The sequence below is a fragment of the Gorilla gorilla genome, chromosome 19, assembly GCF_029281585.2.
Source record: "Gorilla gorilla gorilla isolate KB3781 chromosome 19, NHGRI_mGorGor1-v2.1_pri, whole genome shotgun sequence".
In the NCBI taxonomy this organism is placed as follows: domain Eukaryota; kingdom Metazoa; phylum Chordata; class Mammalia; order Primates; family Hominidae; genus Gorilla; species Gorilla gorilla.
The window spans coordinates 56333378-56352207 of NC_073243.2; the positions used below are offsets into that span (position 1 = coordinate 56333378).

The 18830-nt window shown below is 39.3% G+C and overlaps 1 protein-coding gene across 1 annotated transcript in view; it reads left to right on the forward strand.

The window, feature by feature from the left end:
* The window catches only part of ARL15 (ARF like GTPase 15), a 431607-nt gene extending 417213 nt beyond the window's left edge, over positions 1-14394 (forward strand). The window contains exon 5 of the mRNA XM_004058862.5: positions 11619-14394. Coding sequence (XP_004058910.2) covers positions 11619-11771 — 153 coding nt within the window. The 3' untranslated portion in view covers positions 11772-14394. The remainder of the gene's footprint in view (positions 1-11618) is intronic.
* Positions 14395-18830: the final 4436 nt, after the last annotated feature.

Consider the following 18830-nt stretch of genomic DNA (forward strand, 5'->3'; position numbering starts at 1 on the left):
GAGGAGGGAACACTTCCCAACTCATGCCACAAAACCAAGATTACTATGATACTAAAACCAAAGACATTACAAAAAAAGTTAAAGACCAATATTCCTTGGGAATATAGATGCAAAAATCTCTCAACCAATATAGTTGACTCTTGAACAACATGGGTTTGAACTGTGTGGGTCCACTTATATGCAGATTTTCTTCTGCCTCTGCCACCTGTGAGATAGCAAGACCAACCTCTCTTCTTCCTCATCCTCAGCCTGCTCAACATGAAGACAGTGAAGAAGTTTATAATGATCCCCTTTCACTTAATAGATAGTAAATATATTTTATCTTCCTTATTATCTTATTAATGACATTTTATTTTCTCTAGCTTATCTTATTGTAATAATATAGTATGCATATAATATACAAAATATATGTTAATTGGCAAGGCTTCCAGTCAACAGTAGGCTATTAGTAGTTAAGTTTTGGGGGACTTAAAAGTTATACATGGATTTTCGACTGTGTGGCAGTCAGCACCCCAACCCCCATGTTGTTCAAGGATCAACTGTACTAACAAATTAATCCAGCAACATATAAAAGAGAATTATATATATGGTAATCAAGCATAGTTTATCTCAAGATATAAAGTTGTTTCAACATACAAAAATCAGTGTAACACATTATATTAATATACTATAAGATAAAAATCATACAGTCATGTTAATAGATCATGTCAAATGCAGGAAAAGCATTTGACAACATGGATTTAACACATAACCCAGGAATTCCATCCCTAGATATATACCCAAAAGAAATGAAAACATGTGTTTACACAAAACTGCTCATAAAAAGCAGCATTATTTATAATAGCCAAAAAGTAGAACCCAACCAATAAATGGATAAACAAAATGGGATATATCCACACAGTGGAATATTATTCAGCCGTAAAAAGGGATGAAGTACTGATACATACTGCAATGTGGATGACCATTGAAAACACTGTGTTAAGTGAAAGAAGCTAGACACAAAAGACCACATATTACATGATTTGATCTATATGAAATGTTCAGAATAGGCAAATCCATGAAGAAACAAAGTAGAGTAGTGGTTGCTAAAGGCTGAAGGAAAGCGTAATTGGGGGATGACTATTAATGGTTCAGGTGTTTCTCTCTAGATGACAGAAATGTTCTGGAATTAGATGGTGATGATTGTTGCACAACCCTATGAATATACTAAAAGCAACTGAATCGTATGCTTTCAAAGGATGAATTTTATAGTATACAAATTATCAGTAAAAGAAAATGGAATATCTGTAGAGCAAGATGGAAAGATAGTAAAACATGTGCTAAAGAAACATAAAGTCCAACCAAGCAGTGGAAGAAATTATCTAGAATCTTAGGTGGGAGTATCCATCTGTGTGAGTAGACAGTGAAGTAGGTAATGATAACTTGTATCCAGGGGCAAACAACCCCCTTTGAAGACCGAAGTTTTCTAAGAGTTGTCACAACAACTATTTTTTGAAAGGGCTTAACTTGTCAATGAGTATCTCCAAAAATTTTGATTGAAAAGCAACCCAAGTTTGGGCTGGGCGCGGTGGCTCACACCTGTAATCCCAGAACTTTGGAAGTCCAAGGCAGGCGGATCACGAGGTCAGGAGATCAAGAACATCCTGGCTAACATAGTGAAACCCTGTCTCTACTAAAAATACAAAAAATTAGCTGGGCGTGGTGGCGGGCGCCTGTAGTCCCAGCTGCTCTGGAGGCTGAGGCAGGAGAATGGCGTGAACAACCCGGGAGGTGGAGCTTGCAGTGAGCCGAGATCGTGCCATGGCAATACAGCCTGGGCGACAGAGTGAGATTCCGTCTCAAAAGAAAGAAAAAATAAATAAATAAATAAATAAAGGGAAACCAACACAAGTTCAATTAGATGGGAACCTCAAGTTACATGGAATTATAACCCCTTTCATTTGGGACGGCAAACTGTTTCCTTAATGAAAAGTCTTTTTACCCTGGAAGATTTAACATTAAGAGTATAAAAATGATTAAATAGGCTGGGCGTGGTGGCTCACGCCTGTAATCCCAGCACTTTGGGAGGCCGAGGCAGGCAGATCACTTGAGGTCAGGAGTTCACGACCAGCCTAGCCAGCATGGCAAAACACTGTCTCTACCAAAAATACCAAAATTAGCGGGACGTGGCAGTGCACACCTATAAGCCCAGCTACTCGGTTGGCTGAGGCAGGAGAATCACTTGAACCTGGGAGGTGGAGGTTGCAGCAAGCCGACATGGTGCCATTGCACTTCAGCCTGGGTGACAGAGCAAGACTCTGTCTCAAAAAAAAAACATTAAAAAGTAAAATTAAAATGATAAAATAATTAACCCCACAATATTAATACTTTCATTTAAAGTATATGTTACACATAGATCAAACTGATAGATTCTCTTTGTGATTCTCATTTAGAATGTACCAGAACTTGAGAGTCATTTAATTTATAAAATTCATGGAAAAAAATTTTATGATTCTCAACCACTTGGGGATGTTTTGATTGTTAAACAGTTGAAATGCTTAAAAAGAAAACTGAATATATTAAACTTATAAATGGAATTATAAAATGAGGTTAAAAATGAACTTAGTTTATAAATGCACCTAAAGAGTATTCAAAGGCACCATAAATGTAATTGTTAAAATTGAAAAGATATGTAGATAGAATATTAAAATTTTTAAGTGTAACATAAACATTTCAGGAAAAGCTAGGCTTCAGGTGGTGTAAATTTAACAAACTGTATATTCCTTTTCAAAACTGCAAAGTAACAATAACTAGTATTGCTGTGCACCAAAAGCCATCCTCAAGGGCACCAAAAACCTCAAACTGACAGGTCACTGACCACTTGCCTAATGGGGAGTAGTACTAAGGGAGTTGGTAAGAAAACTTCCTGTGCCCTGGCTTGTTCTTGTGGTCTTAGCAAGTCTCTACATACACGAAAGAAACACAGGCTAAACACAGAGAGGAAATAAAATATGGCTTTCTTTAATGAGAGATGACCCCACTGCCTGCTTGACTACAATTCAAAGCATCTGAAGTCATAACTGGAGCCTAGCCAAGTTGGAAAGCCCAAATCTTCTGTCCCACTAAAGTGTGAGCTAAAGCAGGGAAGAGGAAGTCTAGCAATTTGAGGTCAAACTGAGGCACAGAAAGCCTGATGCCCCAGGCTCCTCCCAAGCACTCCTTGGGCCTCCCTGCTAGACAAAGCAGAAGGCCACAGAATGCTTTAGGCCAGGGGTTGACTTTTTATTTTCTGTAAAGGGCTAGGTAGTAAATATTCTAGGCCGTGTGGGACATACCATCTCTGTGGCAATTACTCAACTTTGCCACTGTAGCATGAAAGCAGCCATAGATAATACTTAAGTAAATGAGCATGCTGAGTTCTAATAAAACTTTATTTACAGGGAATTTATGGTGCCTGGGTGATGAGGAGGCAACCAACAATGGCCTCTGCTACTAAGACCCCTTCTATATAATTCAAAAGTTGCTCCTATATCATAAGCGATCCCCTTGAGGTGATAGGAGGACATCAGCTTGGTCTTAAAAGATGAGAGAATATTTATAGGCTGATCCTTCCCACCTGTGGATGGAGGCACCTAGGGTTGGAAGCAGTAGTTGGAGCAAAGGCGTGGATGCAGGAATCCCTCAGGCTGTAGAGGGCCTGATAGAATAACTGGAGTAGAGAAGGGTACAGATATGGGAATACTGGATGTCTTTCATTAGTCCCTGAAGACAAGAAGCACCCATACATAACTGTGCCTCTCATAGTGGTTATCTAGAAGTAAGCTTTTTGGATAGAAGAATAAAACAAGCCCCTAAGGCATACCAAAAATAATAATTTAAATTAAAACAGACATGTTTGCTCTGTACTTCTTGGTAATCAGATTAAGCAAAAACGAGAATGTTTTTCAGATCCTAGGTCCTACCACCAAAGCTAATGGGATCATTTTATTTGGCTATTCTGGGACATACTAAGTTTTCCCGTGCATTGGAAGACTGGGTTTCTACACAATTATTGCCACAACAAATAAAATTCTATACATGTCGGGGGTTACTGATTGGGGAAGATGACTTATAGTAAGAGCGAGGCTCAATCACAGGTGATTACCTAAAATTATTTGTCTGGTTTTCAATTATTCAGGTAGGCTGCACTGAACTTTAGTATTCTTAAGAAAGAAGCATCTTATGAGAACTATACTTTTGTACTTACCAGCTTTTTGAAATAAATACGCACCCCCAAAGTAATATTGTGATATTGGTTAACATCAAGTCATCATTTTCAGGTCCTTGTTAAGCACTCAGTAAAAAGTGAATAATATCCATTCTGTGTTATAATATTTTGGGGACTGTGGCAAGTTGGTTTTTTATTTGTATCATTTATTTCTGCCTTTAATGACATATTTAGTACCTTTCTAAGGATTTCAAAATCCTGCAATGAAAAGAGGAACAGCTGGTGCTGCTCTCTAGACTAACCTTTCTTTGAACAAGCTGCCAAGAATGCACTCTAAAGAATCTTAATGATGCCCTGCCACTTTATCTCCAGACCCTGTCCTGGAGCCATGGCGTGGGCATGGCTTTCTCTGACTTTGGTGAAGGTTACCCAGTTAAGCTGGCTTCATGAGCCTCTGTAATGAAGGCAGCAAAGCTGGAGGGCCCTTTTGCAAATACGTATACAAGATGTATACACTCAGTAGTGTGATGGTAAATGTGACTTTTTTTGTTTGTTTGTTTGTTTTGAGATGGAGTCTCGCTCTGTCGCCCAGGCTGGAGTGCAGTGGTGCGATCTTGGCTCACTGCAAGCTCCGCCTCCCGGGTTCACGCCATTCTCCTGCCTCAGCCTCCCGAGGAGCTGGGACTACAGGCGCCCACCACCACGCCCTGCTAATTTTTTTGTATCTTTTAGTAGAGACGGGGTTTCACCGTGTTAGCCAGGATGGTCTCAATCTCCTGACCTCATGATCCGCCCACCTCTGCCTCCCAAAGTGCTGGGATTACAGGCGTGAGCCACCGTGCCCAGCCTAAATGTGTCCCTTTAAAAAGAAAAAAAGTCCTGATTTGTTGTACTCGCAGGTTTCTGTGGTGTAAATACTCAAACCATGGCCACGTTCATGACTTGTACAATTTGACATCCGTGTACCCGGAGTTGGAAGGAGAATGCACACAATCAGCTATTGCCAGCCCTATGTCAGCGGGCCCCACCATATCACTGAGAAAAATTTCAATGCAAATATTTTCCCCTAATGTGACATGTTCACACAATAGGTCTATCTACTCTAGTGATTAAAGAAAGGTGCTAGGACATAGACAAGGAAAGTCCCACTCTTTTTGTAACAATCATGGAAAAGGTCCTACAAAATTTTGCTGTCCATTCAGGCTCTCTTGGCATCCTATTAATTGGAGCAAGACCATACTTTTACTAGAGAGTTTAAAACCAGTATAGGCCAGGCACAGTAGCTCATGCCTGTAATTCCAGCATTTTGGGAGCCAAGGCAGGAGGATCACTTGAGGCCAGGAGTTCAAGACCAGCCTGAACAAAATAATGAGCTAATGTCTCTACAAAAAATAAAAAATAAATTAGGCAGGCATGATAGCACATTCCTACAGTCCCAGCTACTTAGGAGGCTGAGGTGGGAGGATTGCTTGAGCCCAGGAGTTCAAGGCTGAAGTGAGCTATGATTGTGCCACAGCACTCCAGCCTGGGTGACAGAGCTAGGGCCTCTTTCTTAAAAAAAAAAAAAAAGTAATAGTAATAATAAATAAATAACAGAACCAATATGAATCCATCCCCAAACCATGATTCCTATAGTTCTTTGAAAAATACATGCCATGCAATGGACACTGTGTATTTAAACTTACAAGAAAGCAGTAATAGCTGCACGTGGTTCAAGACAGTTAACAGTCAGATTCTCTTGCATCATCTTCCAGCTTGCCCTTCTCCCTGTCACGTCCCACAATTGCACTTCTTTTTCCTGGCCTTTTGTATTTGGTTTGAGATCCTCACCCAGTCATCTGCATTAGCTGACCTATCCCCATCAGTTTGAAGGAGCTAAAGTTGTCAACCTAGACTCCTTCATGAGACCTGTTTCCTTTTCCAGAGATGGAGAATGTGCCTTTATTTCTAAAGTTTATTTTAACAGTCTTCTATCCAGATACTTTTTATTCAAATTGAGTTCTGTGATTTAAGAACTAGTCTAAGTAATCATATCCCTCTTTATTGGAATCCATTGTTTTTCTGCCTTCCAGTGGAAGTAAGTCCAAGTGCTATAAATAAGTGAAAAAGCCCTTAGTAAACTGTGCAGTATTAAATGGTCTTTTATGGTCACTAAAAAGCTCATGGGGGAAAACCCTGTACTCTTATAATACAAATGATGAGGACAGTGCTCTTCTCAGACCACTGCTGTTGTTGTTTTGTTTTCAGTTTGCAGCATCATGTCTTCAGTGGAGCCCCGTCTGCTGGCACCTGGAGTGCTGGCACCCGAGCTGCCGTCTCACACTCTCCAGTCTCGTTCGGGACAGAGCGGCTGAGTGAATGAAGTTATGGGAAGCCAAATTTTAGGGCAAAACTTTCCAAAGCTCCTTAGATAGATCCTGACCCCACCACAACCACCTCGCAGGCTTAAGAAGGGTCAGTTATAATCCACTAGTTTTTCACAGAGGGAACATAGGCATTGTGTGTAGCGGGTGATCTGGGGGAGAATGGGGAAAGCAGATATCCAGCTGCCATCTCCAGTGGTGACTATGCAGAAAAAATAAGCTAATAGCCCCATACAGGGTGAGAGGTACCTGTATTTCACATGGCAAGAGCAGCAGTTCCCAACGGGCAGGACCACCCAGGGAATGTGTTGGGCATGGGAGGGTGCAGGTTGTTTTCAGTTCTAGCAATGACTGGTTGTTGCCAATGGCATTTAACTCAGTAGAACTAGGGGTGGTGTATTCTATGATGCAGAGCAGAGTCCCACGCAGTAAGGAACTGTCACACACCCTGGCTCTCCATGTCTCACAACACGTTCTTGTGGGTCAAAGCTCTGTTTATAAATATCTGAGCTGAGAACATGACTCTCTTTCACACACAAACACTAAGTAAACCCTTTCTGGACTGTTCTGTTCCCCTGCTCCCCAGAGTGCTTACAGGAAAACTAGTTCAACTCTGGGCACACACTACTGGTTTAATAACAAACAGAGGAAAAACAAGCAGCCTACCATTAGAAATAAAATGAAGTTTGCAGATTTTTAAAAAGGAAAGACCTGTTATTGAAGTTCAAAACTGTTTACATGCCTTCTAGAAATTTAGTCACACCAAATTGGCAAGAACTGAAAATCAAAATTTTGAATCTCAAGTGAGGGCAAGATAGGGAAATCAGAGAGCATCACTGCCCTGTTAGAGATCCTGAAACTAGGAAAGGATGATACTGTGATTTCACTGCTCAAGGAAACATAAAGGACATCTCCTACCCAATGAGTGGGTCTCCAGTGCTATGTAATGTCTCACAGGTTTAACAGCTGCTACAAACATTAGCAGCAGTGAGATGGTGCCGAGTCGTCTCTGTTATATTGGGACTTTACAGTAAACGCGATGTGTGAATAATGGAATGCAGTCATGCCAATCAGCCGTCAGTGGCATGAGTGGAGAAAGGCTCTGGTGACAGGGCTAAAATAGGTTGGCTGCTGGTGGTGGCTTTGTTTTCCTATCTCTAGGGTGGACACATGGCTACTAATAAATGCCCACTCTCTGTGGCCATCCTGAAAATAGCTAAATGACCACAGGTTGTCAGACAGCTGTATTCTGATGTCATTCTCCCAAGTGCCATCTCCAAAGGCCAATGTGAAACAATCACTATCTCCTTATTCAAGAAGTTTTCACTTAACCATGCTAGTTCAGCAACGGATAAGTAGTCAAAAGACTTAGGTTCATGTTCTCTTCAGTCATTTTTAAAATGTTCATCTTGATAAGTAAATGACCTTAAAAAAATGTATGTCCATCATAAAAAATAGATCATTGCATCACAGGCAGTTTTTTTTTTAACCTTAAAAATAACGTCAGATGTTAAGTATATGACTTATGTTGTTCAAAGTTAAACACTATTCTTTAAAACTATACATCAACATATACAAAGACAAGCAATGGTGAACAATTCAAATGTGACTGTAATTGTTACTGTAATAACATAGGGAAAGTAAAATTTGAATTTCAGATTGATATAAGATAACAAAATAAAAATGTTATCCTAGGCCAGGCCCAGCAGCTCATGCCTGTAATCCCAGCACTTTGGGAGGCCAAGGTGGGCAGATTGTCCTGAGGTCAGAGTTCGAGACCAGCCTGGCCAACGTGGTGAAATCCTGTCTCTACTAAAAATACAAAAATTAGCTGGGCCTGGTGGCAGGCACCTGTAATCTCCGCTCCGTGGGAGTCTGAGACAGGAGAATCACTTGAACCCAGGAGGCAGAGGTTGCAGTGAGCCAAGACTGCGCCATTGCACTTCAGCCTGGGCAACAAGAGCAAAACACTGTCTCGGAAAAAAAAAAAAAAAACAGTCAGAACTAGAACATAAAGTCCTCATCGTCTCCTCTCTGTACTGTGGTCTTTGTTTTTAGAAACATGAAATTCCAAGTAATGAAAAGCTAATAAATGTTCCAGCAGCAGTCACTCACTGTACTTGAATACTAGTGAAATGGCAAAACTCGTTTAAAAATTGATACCATAAATGTAGAGTTGTGTGGAATCCTGTGGATACCAGTGGAGTGAATACTGGCAGTGTTAGATACCCACTTAGGTGATGGATCTGAAAATCTTGAATTACCCAGCCATATTTGTCAGCTTAACACCACTAGGCCCCTTTATCTGCTGACCACTCTGTCCCTGTAACCTCCACTTCTTTCTCATGTTTAGTATTCAGCAGGAACAACTTCTGAATCATGTCTACCTGCAGACACCTGTATTATCTTCCATGTATGCCTGTGTGATAGACTATATTTTCAGTTGCCTAGAAACCAACCTTTAACAGGTAGCTGAACTTCACTGTTTTATGTCTGGTAGGTATTGTAAAATATCACATATTACTGATATACTTTGTGATTATTTTAATCCAATATTGTTTTCAAATTAGCTGTAAATATGCTACCGGGATCAATTCTGTATTATTTTTAAATTAACCACTCAGAGGAAGTATTGTTAATGAGATGGCTTCCTATTATTATTATTATTTATTATTTTAATATTGAATTTCTTGTGACCAGCCCTCTTCTCAGTCATTAGCAATACTTAAAATGCTGTCCTTTTGGATTTGGGTTTATAAAATGTATCAGGGACACAACTTCCTTTATGTACTAGATTTTGGATGTTGCATACTTCATCTGATGGGAAGCATTATTGATCAAATACTAGATTGCATTGTAAGCACAGTGGTCCCAATTTCTGAGCTCAGTGATACAACCTGAAGCCTTACTTTGTGGCAGAAGCAACAAGACCAACATCTCTGATTTTCAGCTCTTTGGAGCAGCCCCCACCTCCTTCTAAGGGTGGACTTAGCCAGGATTCCCTACCAGTCCCTCCTCCCTACTCTTTTTTCCCCTATTGGCCAATGGCCCCCTACTCAGCTAACTGGCAGTTCTTCCCTCTGCGGAGTTGGGTTGGTCCCTGATACTGGTCTTTGCACCAGGAATTTCAGATTGTCTTGGATGTCAATAGTTTTCAGTGCCACAAAGAAAACAAGCTAAAAGAATGGAGTTTGTGTTTTCAGTAAGCAAGAATCCTCTTAAAGCTGGGCATGGTAGCTCACGCCTGTAATCCCAACACTTTTGGAGGCTGAGGTGGCAGAAGCCCCTGAGCTTAGGAGTTCAAGACCACCCTAGGCAACATGGTTAGACCCCACCTCTACAGAAGATTTTTAAAAAATTAGCCAGGTGTTGTGGCGTGCACCTATGGTCCCAGCTACTGAGGAGGCTAAGGTGGGAGGATCGCCCAAGCCTGGGACGTCAAGGCTGCAGTGAGCTGTGTTCCTACCATTGCACTCCAGCCTGGGTGACAGAGTGAGACCCTATCTAATCTAAAAAAAAACAACAACAACAACAACAACAACAACAAAGAATCCTCTTAACATGATTTATAAAATACTTTGGGCAAAAAATTGTTCTGAAGTTGTGTATCCATTTTCTGATCTGCAAGTGAGGTGTTCATTACTCTTCAGAATCAGAATTAACGAGGATCTTGTAATTCTCACAGGTTTTTCTTTTAAATTAGTGTTTACTATGAACTTTCAGACATTGATAAGGAGACTTTTTGGACATACTTGGACTATAAAATGTTAGTATATTTCTGGTTCCTAAATTAGCATAATAGCTTAGTATTTCTTATATATAGATATATATATCTTCTGGCTTATATGAAAAAATGTACAAACATATTAATACCAATTTGGATAGCATATCTCTACTGTCAACAAACAGTAGTCTGCACTGGTACTGGCAAAATAAAACCGTATTTGAGAATGGCATTTAAAGTGGAGATACTTTTTTTTTCTAGGTCAAGTATTGACTAAGGTAAGACTGTAATTTTTCATGACACATGAGATTTAATGAAATTTGTTAACCAAGAACATCTTTGAACAATGTCTCTTTTGATGTTGCTACTAACTGTATTTGATGTTATGTAAAACTTTGTTGGGCAATAAATATAATGTTCTACTTTTGTATGATACAGTGTGTATGAGTCGGGAGCTTCCTGAACTTTGTGTTTTATGATACCTTTTGAGAGAAGATCATCAATACTTCTAGAAGCCATAATAATTTGCTATTTATTCACAGCCAGGAATTGGTAATACTAAATGCCATTAGTCAGTATGCTGGCCAATATAGTAAGAGTGACTTGTGACTGGTTATTAATTGAACAGGTTTTTAAGCACATACCTGTTATAAGTTCTTGCTTTTTCCATCCTAGAAAATTCAGGACTGAAAAAGAAAAAAAAAGGTAGAAGATTTTATGCATATATGTAAATTTATGTAAGTGTGTATATGCATACAAACATACATACACGCAGTTTCTATCCTCTTTCCTAGAAAACACGCTGTCATGTCTCAGAAGCAGATACTAGAAACTTGAGAGAGAAAGAGAAAAAGATTATTTAAATTAGATTTTTGTTGTGTTATGTGCTTGATGGTCAAAATAATTGAGTCTTGAGTAATCAATATAGTACATACTGTAAGTCGTCACCCATTTAATAAGTTGGCAAAGTGAGATAGTGAAAGCTACTCTGCTAATTATTTTGATGAAATCGAATCTTTTGGTGTCTGCAGTGTATCTTGACTGGTGCCATAGTGCAAATAATTTTTTCTCTGACTTCATCAGACCTCCCACGCTGCTAAATGTATGGGTGGAATGGTGGCTTGCATGCAGATCATTCACCTCTAAAGAAAACACTCCCAGGTCACAATATATAACCCACATTATAACAACAGCTGCGGACAGGCATCCACATCGCAAAGTCGTAGGCATCACAGTTCGTATAAATTCCGCCTCGAAATTCCCCTACTTTATCCCTCAGAATTTTGATATGAGAAATTTTCTGATATAATTAATAACCTATTTATCTTTATTTTTTCCTCTTAAGATCAAAAAATATTTTGAACTTGAACCACTTGCACGTGGAAAACGCTGGATTCTACAGCCCTGCTCACTGGATGACATGGATGCACTGAAAGACAGCTTCTCTCAGCTGATTAATTTGTTAGAAGAAAAAGACCATGAAGCTATAAGAATGTGAAATCTGGCAAAGAAGGCTCCCAAAAGGCCTTGAACCTATCATGTTAGTTTCTCATTTTAATTTTATTTTGGTATCAAGACTATATTGGCTTCAGTATCTATTTTTCTCTGGTCATTTCAGACTCTCATCTCTCTATTAAAGTGAATATTCTGTAGATCAGATGAATTATCATCGGCATTAACGTCAAGTACACACTACTGAGAGAGAATTTATTCTCTGTTTACCACTAATTATCTTCACCGCATGTCTCTCCCTTCTGTTGTTCTAAGCATCTCTTCTATACTCTGTGCTGAAACGGATGGAATTCATGGCTTATGGAAATCAAATCCCTTTTGAAGGACTCAGAAAGACTCACAAGACCTTGATCATTTTCTCTGGGTTTGGGAGTGGAGTATTATGTGACTGGGACTCCACAAAATATTTATATTATTTTCAAGACCTATTGGGGGTTTTGTTTTATTTTATCTAATTTTTTTTTTTTTTTTTTTTGGTATACTGAGCTTATAGACTATGAGAGAAAAGTGAGCACCAAAAACTTCATTAATCACCTTATCAGGAAGGAATATCCTGCCATAGTAAAATTGGCTCTGAAGAGCTTAGAGACAAGTTACACAATGTTTTCTTGATTACATCTGAAGTCTCTTCTCTTTTAAGAGCAAAGACATTGTTTCAGTTTCTGAGAGCGGTTAGAGGAAATTTAGGTACAATGCATGCATCACAGACTGTATTTGATTGATTCGAGTCTTCAAATATTGTTTAATGGAATGATGAGCCTGCATAAAGTGAAGCTGCAATGTAACATAGGTATCTTTTTCTAAAAACTTCAAGTGTTTGATTAAAATAGAGAAAATAATTTTTAAAATAATAGATAAAAATTTTTAAAACAGCCAGAAAAAGTATAATTTATACTGGTTAGGGTTTAAGATGGCATGGATTTGACAAAGATAACAAAGACAGAATCATCTATATATTCATTCACTACGTGCTACTATAGTTTATTGGAGTCTGTTAATGCCTTCCTCTAGTAGTTAAAGGTTTATCAGTATTTCTTTTATAAACCTCTATTTTCAGGGGTTTCAATGTGCCCTTAAAATTGTGCTGGGGCTGCAGCAAATAAATAATATTAGGACTCAGATTCAGTCTTTGGAACTAGTTTTTTTCCATTTAATTTAAATGACAAAATTGCGGAAGGATAAGTGTACAGTTTTACTAAGGTTTAGCACCTTTGATCTTTTCTAAATCAGGAAAAAAATCTATGCATATTGAGGTTCATAGATGAAATATTCTTTGGCATACTTTGTAGACTTTGACCACTTAAAATACTAAGTGGCCAAATGATAAAAAAAACTGCTCCCTGCACATGAGTGTAAAAACATGTTTGTAATTTTAAGTAAAATGGACTGATACCCAAATACCACAGACTCACACTGTATTACAGAATGATGTAATACCTGGTAATTCTCCAGAAGATAGACTTCAGACCCTTAATGCCATTTAAATATAGTTTTTGTGGTTTAATCTTGTGAGTAGATTGTAATGAAATCATTACCTTTGAAACATCAAACACTTCTTTAAGCTTTTTTTTTTTTAATGTCATGAATCAGGAAGGATACATAGTGATTCGTATACAATTTTGTCTGCAGCATTCTTGAATATTTTTAACACTATGTAATCCGTGAGCAGCACAAAACTTTTATTCCGATGACCAGTTACACAATTCCTGTTTTTATTTTGTCCTGTTGTGCTCATCTTCTATGAAAAAATAAATGATTATTAGGCCTTGCTTTCCCTGCAAGTTCATTAAATGTAGAATGTTGTCTTTTTAAGACACCGTGGCTGAGTGCTCCTAAGCCATCTGTTAAATGACTTCCCGTGGTCTGTGTGTGTGTGTGTTCATGTGTGCGCCAGTGATGGGCCTCTCCTCAAACCCACGACTGTCTGCAGCGTCTCAGCCGTCAGAATGAAAACATTATCAATCAGTACCCAACAACAGCTGTTTTTGACAAGTTTCTGTCTGACGCCTAATGCTTTACAACTGTCAATAAGGCTCCCTCTTTGTCTAGCAGGTCGGAGCTCGCTGTCTTGCTGCTTCCGCGCGGCATCCTGTCCTTGTAACCCTAGAATTTGCCATGTTTTGGAAATCCACGTGGGGGCGGGGTGGGGCCTGAACGGGTGGGGATGGGTGGGTGGGTGGTGGGGTGGGTGGGATGGCTGGGGGTGGGAGTGTAAGTCCCTTTCCTACTTTCATGTCAAGTGCCACAGGTGTCTTGGTTTGCATATTCAAATATTATACAGGAAAAACAGTCTGTTATGTATTTCTTCACCTAGCTTCTTGTAATATTTATGGACGTTTCCAGTTTTTGTACCTTCTTAGCTAAAGCAGTTGCCTTTTTGTAATGGCAATTAATTTATATGATAAAACTTTGTATCCACTGTAGTTGACAGTATTGGTTGCTAATTAACTGCCATATTGCCCTGTCTTTCTATTAAAAAAATACTGTACCTGTACTTAGAGGCTAACAGATTCATGTGGACATTTGCCAGGCAAGACCAACTTGTATTGTCCATGATTTCTACGATTTCCACTATCTTCAGATGAAAAATAAACGCTGAGTAGAACTGATGTTTTCAGACTAACTCCTTTCAACTTTAGCATTTGGGAGTCCCAGATTTCTGTTTACGTTTGTGTCGCCTGTTTGTCTCCAAAATAAGTTCTGCTGCTCTTGGGTCAAAACAAATGATTAATTCGCATTTCCTTTGAAGCCATTGTGAAAACCTTAAAAGAAAAAAAAAAAAAAGCAAGTATCTTTTCCAGTTGGTTTGTCTTCAGCAGCAATTTACTCTTATTGAAGCTGTTCCTTCGGAGTGTGTGAACAGACTCAAGATATTATTATAAAGCATCATCCTTCAATCAAAGGATTATTTTATAATATTTGCTGTGGAATTAACTTGAGTGGCAAAGTTTGGTGCAATGAGTTATTTCATTCAATGGTGACTGATGCTGTTAAGTAATATTTTTAAGTGACTCGAGGAAATACTGTGCATTTACAGATCCATCCTTAAGGATGAAGGTCTAAAAAAAAGAGAGTAAGAAAGAAAAATCAAGTGGTAGATAGATGGAAGAAGAGAGAAAAAGAAAAAAAATACGTAATTGAAGATGAAAAATTTAAATCCCAGCTTTTGCTTGGTCCCAAATGCAACGTTATCATCACTTAGTATTTGACTACACAAAGAGCTTGCAACGTTTCACTTCTAAGCTGGGAATCTAACCTTCATTCCTAGGTTTATTTCTGGTGTAGGCAATTAGCAGTTATCAACTTCCTAAGCATCTCAGTCCTATCCAAGTAAATGTGAACAGAACTGTAAGATTTTGAAGCAAATGGGGTTTTCTTCATGTCCAGATTGCATATTCAGACTTGAATGGAAATCTAATATTCGTGCCTGGCTTCATCCTCTTTATAACTTTAGAGTGCATTTTCATTAACCTCCTGACCTAATGGTGCAAACAGAAATGAAAAGGTATGTGGGATGGTGGGGCTGGAAGTGGGAGTTGCCGTTTGGGATCCCTCATTTTCAATGCATTTGGAAGGGAGGGTCTGTGTTTGTTATGCAGAAACTTTAGAATGTAGAGTCCCTGTCTTGTTCCCCAGCCTGGGTCCTGGAGATCTGAAGTTCATGCTGTAAAATGCATTACCACATCATGTTGGGAATTCCTGGCTCCCAAGGGCTCACAGCATTTGGTCACCAGTGAATCAGCATGTTTAAATTATGTGCATCTCAGGGTTAAATGTTTTTCAACTCAGATGCATGAAGTGACTGATGAGCCCAAGGTTTGGCACCCTACCCCACACCCCCTTGTACTAATTTAGGAACATGAAAAGGATCCCTTAGAAGCCTCAGATGGGATGTCAGTTTCTCCTCCCCTTTCCTATTCTCTTTGAATTAAAACTTTAAATGACAAACTTTTCTTCCACCCACTGTCTCATCAGATCTGGAAATTCTGACTTCCCTTCCTGGGGTTTCATCTGTTTGTAACAACTTCTCCATAATGTGACTTACTGTGAAACCAAGCAAAGAAGTTAAAAGTCACAAAGAAGAATCTCTCCAATACGCCCTGTCTAGCATCTTCCTTTCCTTATGAAACAAAGAGAAATTCAAAGCCCATGATTTCTCTATCAGATTTTTCTCTATAATCTCATCTCACATGCCATCTCTGCTCTGCAAAGCATATTGTATTCACTGGCTCCTGGTTTAGAAAGGCCAACTACAGTGTTCTTAGGCTTAGCCTGCCCCTTCCCTTTCTTGCTGTACTTCTCAAGTCCTGACTGCACACAGGAATTTCCACAGGGCATTCTAGATGAACAATCACTTTCTACAAGGGAATAGTGTGGGCCTGGTGGCTTTCAAAGAAACTTCACTTACCATATATGCCTTGTAAGTCACTTGTACCCTGTTGGGAGAATAAAGAAAGTGGTTTCTAGATGTAATGCCTTGCTAGGCTCAGCCAGGTTTATAATCCAGTCCAACTCCTTATCCCCACTGCTCCAGCTAGACATAGACCAACGTGGGTACAGCCATTCCGCCACACTTTTAAAAAACGATCTTCTGCTAACTACTAGATAATGGTGAATTCCCTTTTTCCTTCCTTCTTTCTTTTTCAAAAATCTCTTCCTTTTATCTGATGATCTCAAAAAATCCTACATAAATGTTTCAGCCTAGTTTTTTTCTAGCAGCAACATTTCAACCACAGAGGTGAGTTGGCAATGTAGTCCCCAGAGATGCTAACCTGGCTCAGGCCCAAGGGAACAAATCAAAATAAGCCTTGAATAAGCACCAGGTTCCCCAGACTCTCTCATTTTCCTGTTTCTTCATGGAATATAGGGAGGCGGAGGGAGCTGGTTATTTCAAAAAGCCTAAGATCACTTCCATCACAGGCAAACCCCTCCTGAAAGTGTGAAATCCAGCCTACAATGGACTTTCACCGACAAGTGATTCATTGAGACAAAGGCTAGAGTTCCAGCATCAAACAGATGTCAGACAAAGCACCAAACGCCTATAAATGATTGCTTTGCAAGCAAGGGAATGACTGGAAGACCTGGCCTAATGATGTACCCCATGTCTGGACAAGCTTACAGAAGATGGGGGTGGAGGTAGCTGGTTTTAAACAGAGTCTGTGAAGAAAGCTGTTTCTGGAGAGAGAAGTAAGACCACAATTCTTACCTGAGAGGTTCATGTTGAAATGAATGATTTCTGGCCAGTTTGCGTATAATCTGTGTAGAGGTAAATCAGAAAAATGTGTGTCCAGGGCACCTTGAAGGCCAGAGTGATGTGGTATGATATTAAATCATTAGACATATAAATATTAAAAATGAGAAGATTTTGTTAGAATGGAAACGGCTCACCAAAAGGCAGAGACAAGAATGCAAACAGTAAGTCTAGCTGTCATTCTCTGTAATCTGGAGCAAGTCAGGTTTGTCTCTGGACCTTCTCCAGTTGTTTTACAACTTTCTAGACATGCAGTGTATCAACCCAACACTTTTATTAAGCAGCTTCGACAGGGTTTTTGAGATGACAGCTAGTCGAGATTCAACTTAGCATTGTACAGTTTTATTTCACAATTGGAACTTTCGGTTTTAATACTTTTAGGACTTTATTCATTAATGCAACACACTTTTTGTTGAACACCTACTATGTACCAGGGATTGATATAGCTGTAAATATGACATACTTAGTCTCTGTCTTTGTAGTACTTTAATTCCTGTAACACTTGTTAAATTGGATTATTTTTATGACCGTAGAGAATTAGAGGGGGTGAGGGATTTTATTATATTAAAATTGCAATTTGAGTCTCTAGATTTTAAAAAATTTGTTCTTGGTCCTAATTTCTGGGTTTTAGCCCTCCTAATTTAGAATTGTTTTTGAGTGCTGTTTAGCTTCTGCGACCATTAATAAAACTAAAAATCTAACCATAGTGAAGGTTTCGCCTTTTCTTAAGCATCTTTGTAAATAGAACCTTGTAAAGCTAGCACCTTTTATTCTGCTATTTTGCTGCTACAACAATGAAGCATGTGTCTAGCACACAAAGGTGCTTCCAAAGTGCAAAATCAAACTCTTGTCAATTACCTACTGTTCTTTTCATCCTCTCTGTATTCAAAGGGCTTTGCCTCCTCTAGAACAGCCTTGTCTCATCCTGCCTGTTGATCAAACAAATGACTTATATTTGAAATGTTGAATGTTTAATCTCCAAGAGGAAAATTCTTATTCAGCAGCAGTCTCTTGTGTTTTATTCCACCTAACAGTTAAAGCGGCTGCATGTCTGCCACGATTCACATGCCCAGACAGAGGCAGTAACCTGTAAGCATATAACCTGCTGGGTTTTTTTGTTGTTGTTACTGTTTGACCTAGGAAGGTAGCAGTGAGTTTTAACTGGGTTTCAAGAGGCTGCTTTGATTTTCTGTCATTGAGGACTGGGAACTTGGAAAGACCCCTTTACGCCCATGATTTATTCCAAAATGGTACTTGGGCAAAGTCGTTCCTTTAGCAGGAGTTAACACATTTTGGATTTAGAACACTTTTACAAAATCTATACCAACACTGTTCGCATTTCCTTGAACACCTAAAGGCCATATTGTTCCTGCTCACCAGTCTTAAGCCCCATGCTAGATGTGACCCTTAGAGAGCCATGACACATCCCTTATGCTGTTTACTGACCCAGATGTTCAGGTTAGATCACAAAAATTAACTGAAATAGAAACCTCTCTATTTCCATTCCATCTGTTAATTTCAAATCACCCAATTTTTTTTTTTTTTTTTTTTTTTTTGAGACAGAGTCTGGCTCTGTCTCCCAAGCTGGAGGGCAGTGGCCCGATCTCGGCTCACCGCAAGCTCCCGGGTTCAAGCAATTCTCCTGCCTCAGCCTCCCGAGTAGCTGGGACTCCAGGCGTCTGCCTCCCCGTCCGGCTAATTTTTGTATTTTTAGTAGAGACAGGGTTTCACCGTATTGGCCAGGCTGGTCTCGAACTCCTGACCTTGTGATCTGCCTGCCTCGGCCTCCCAAAG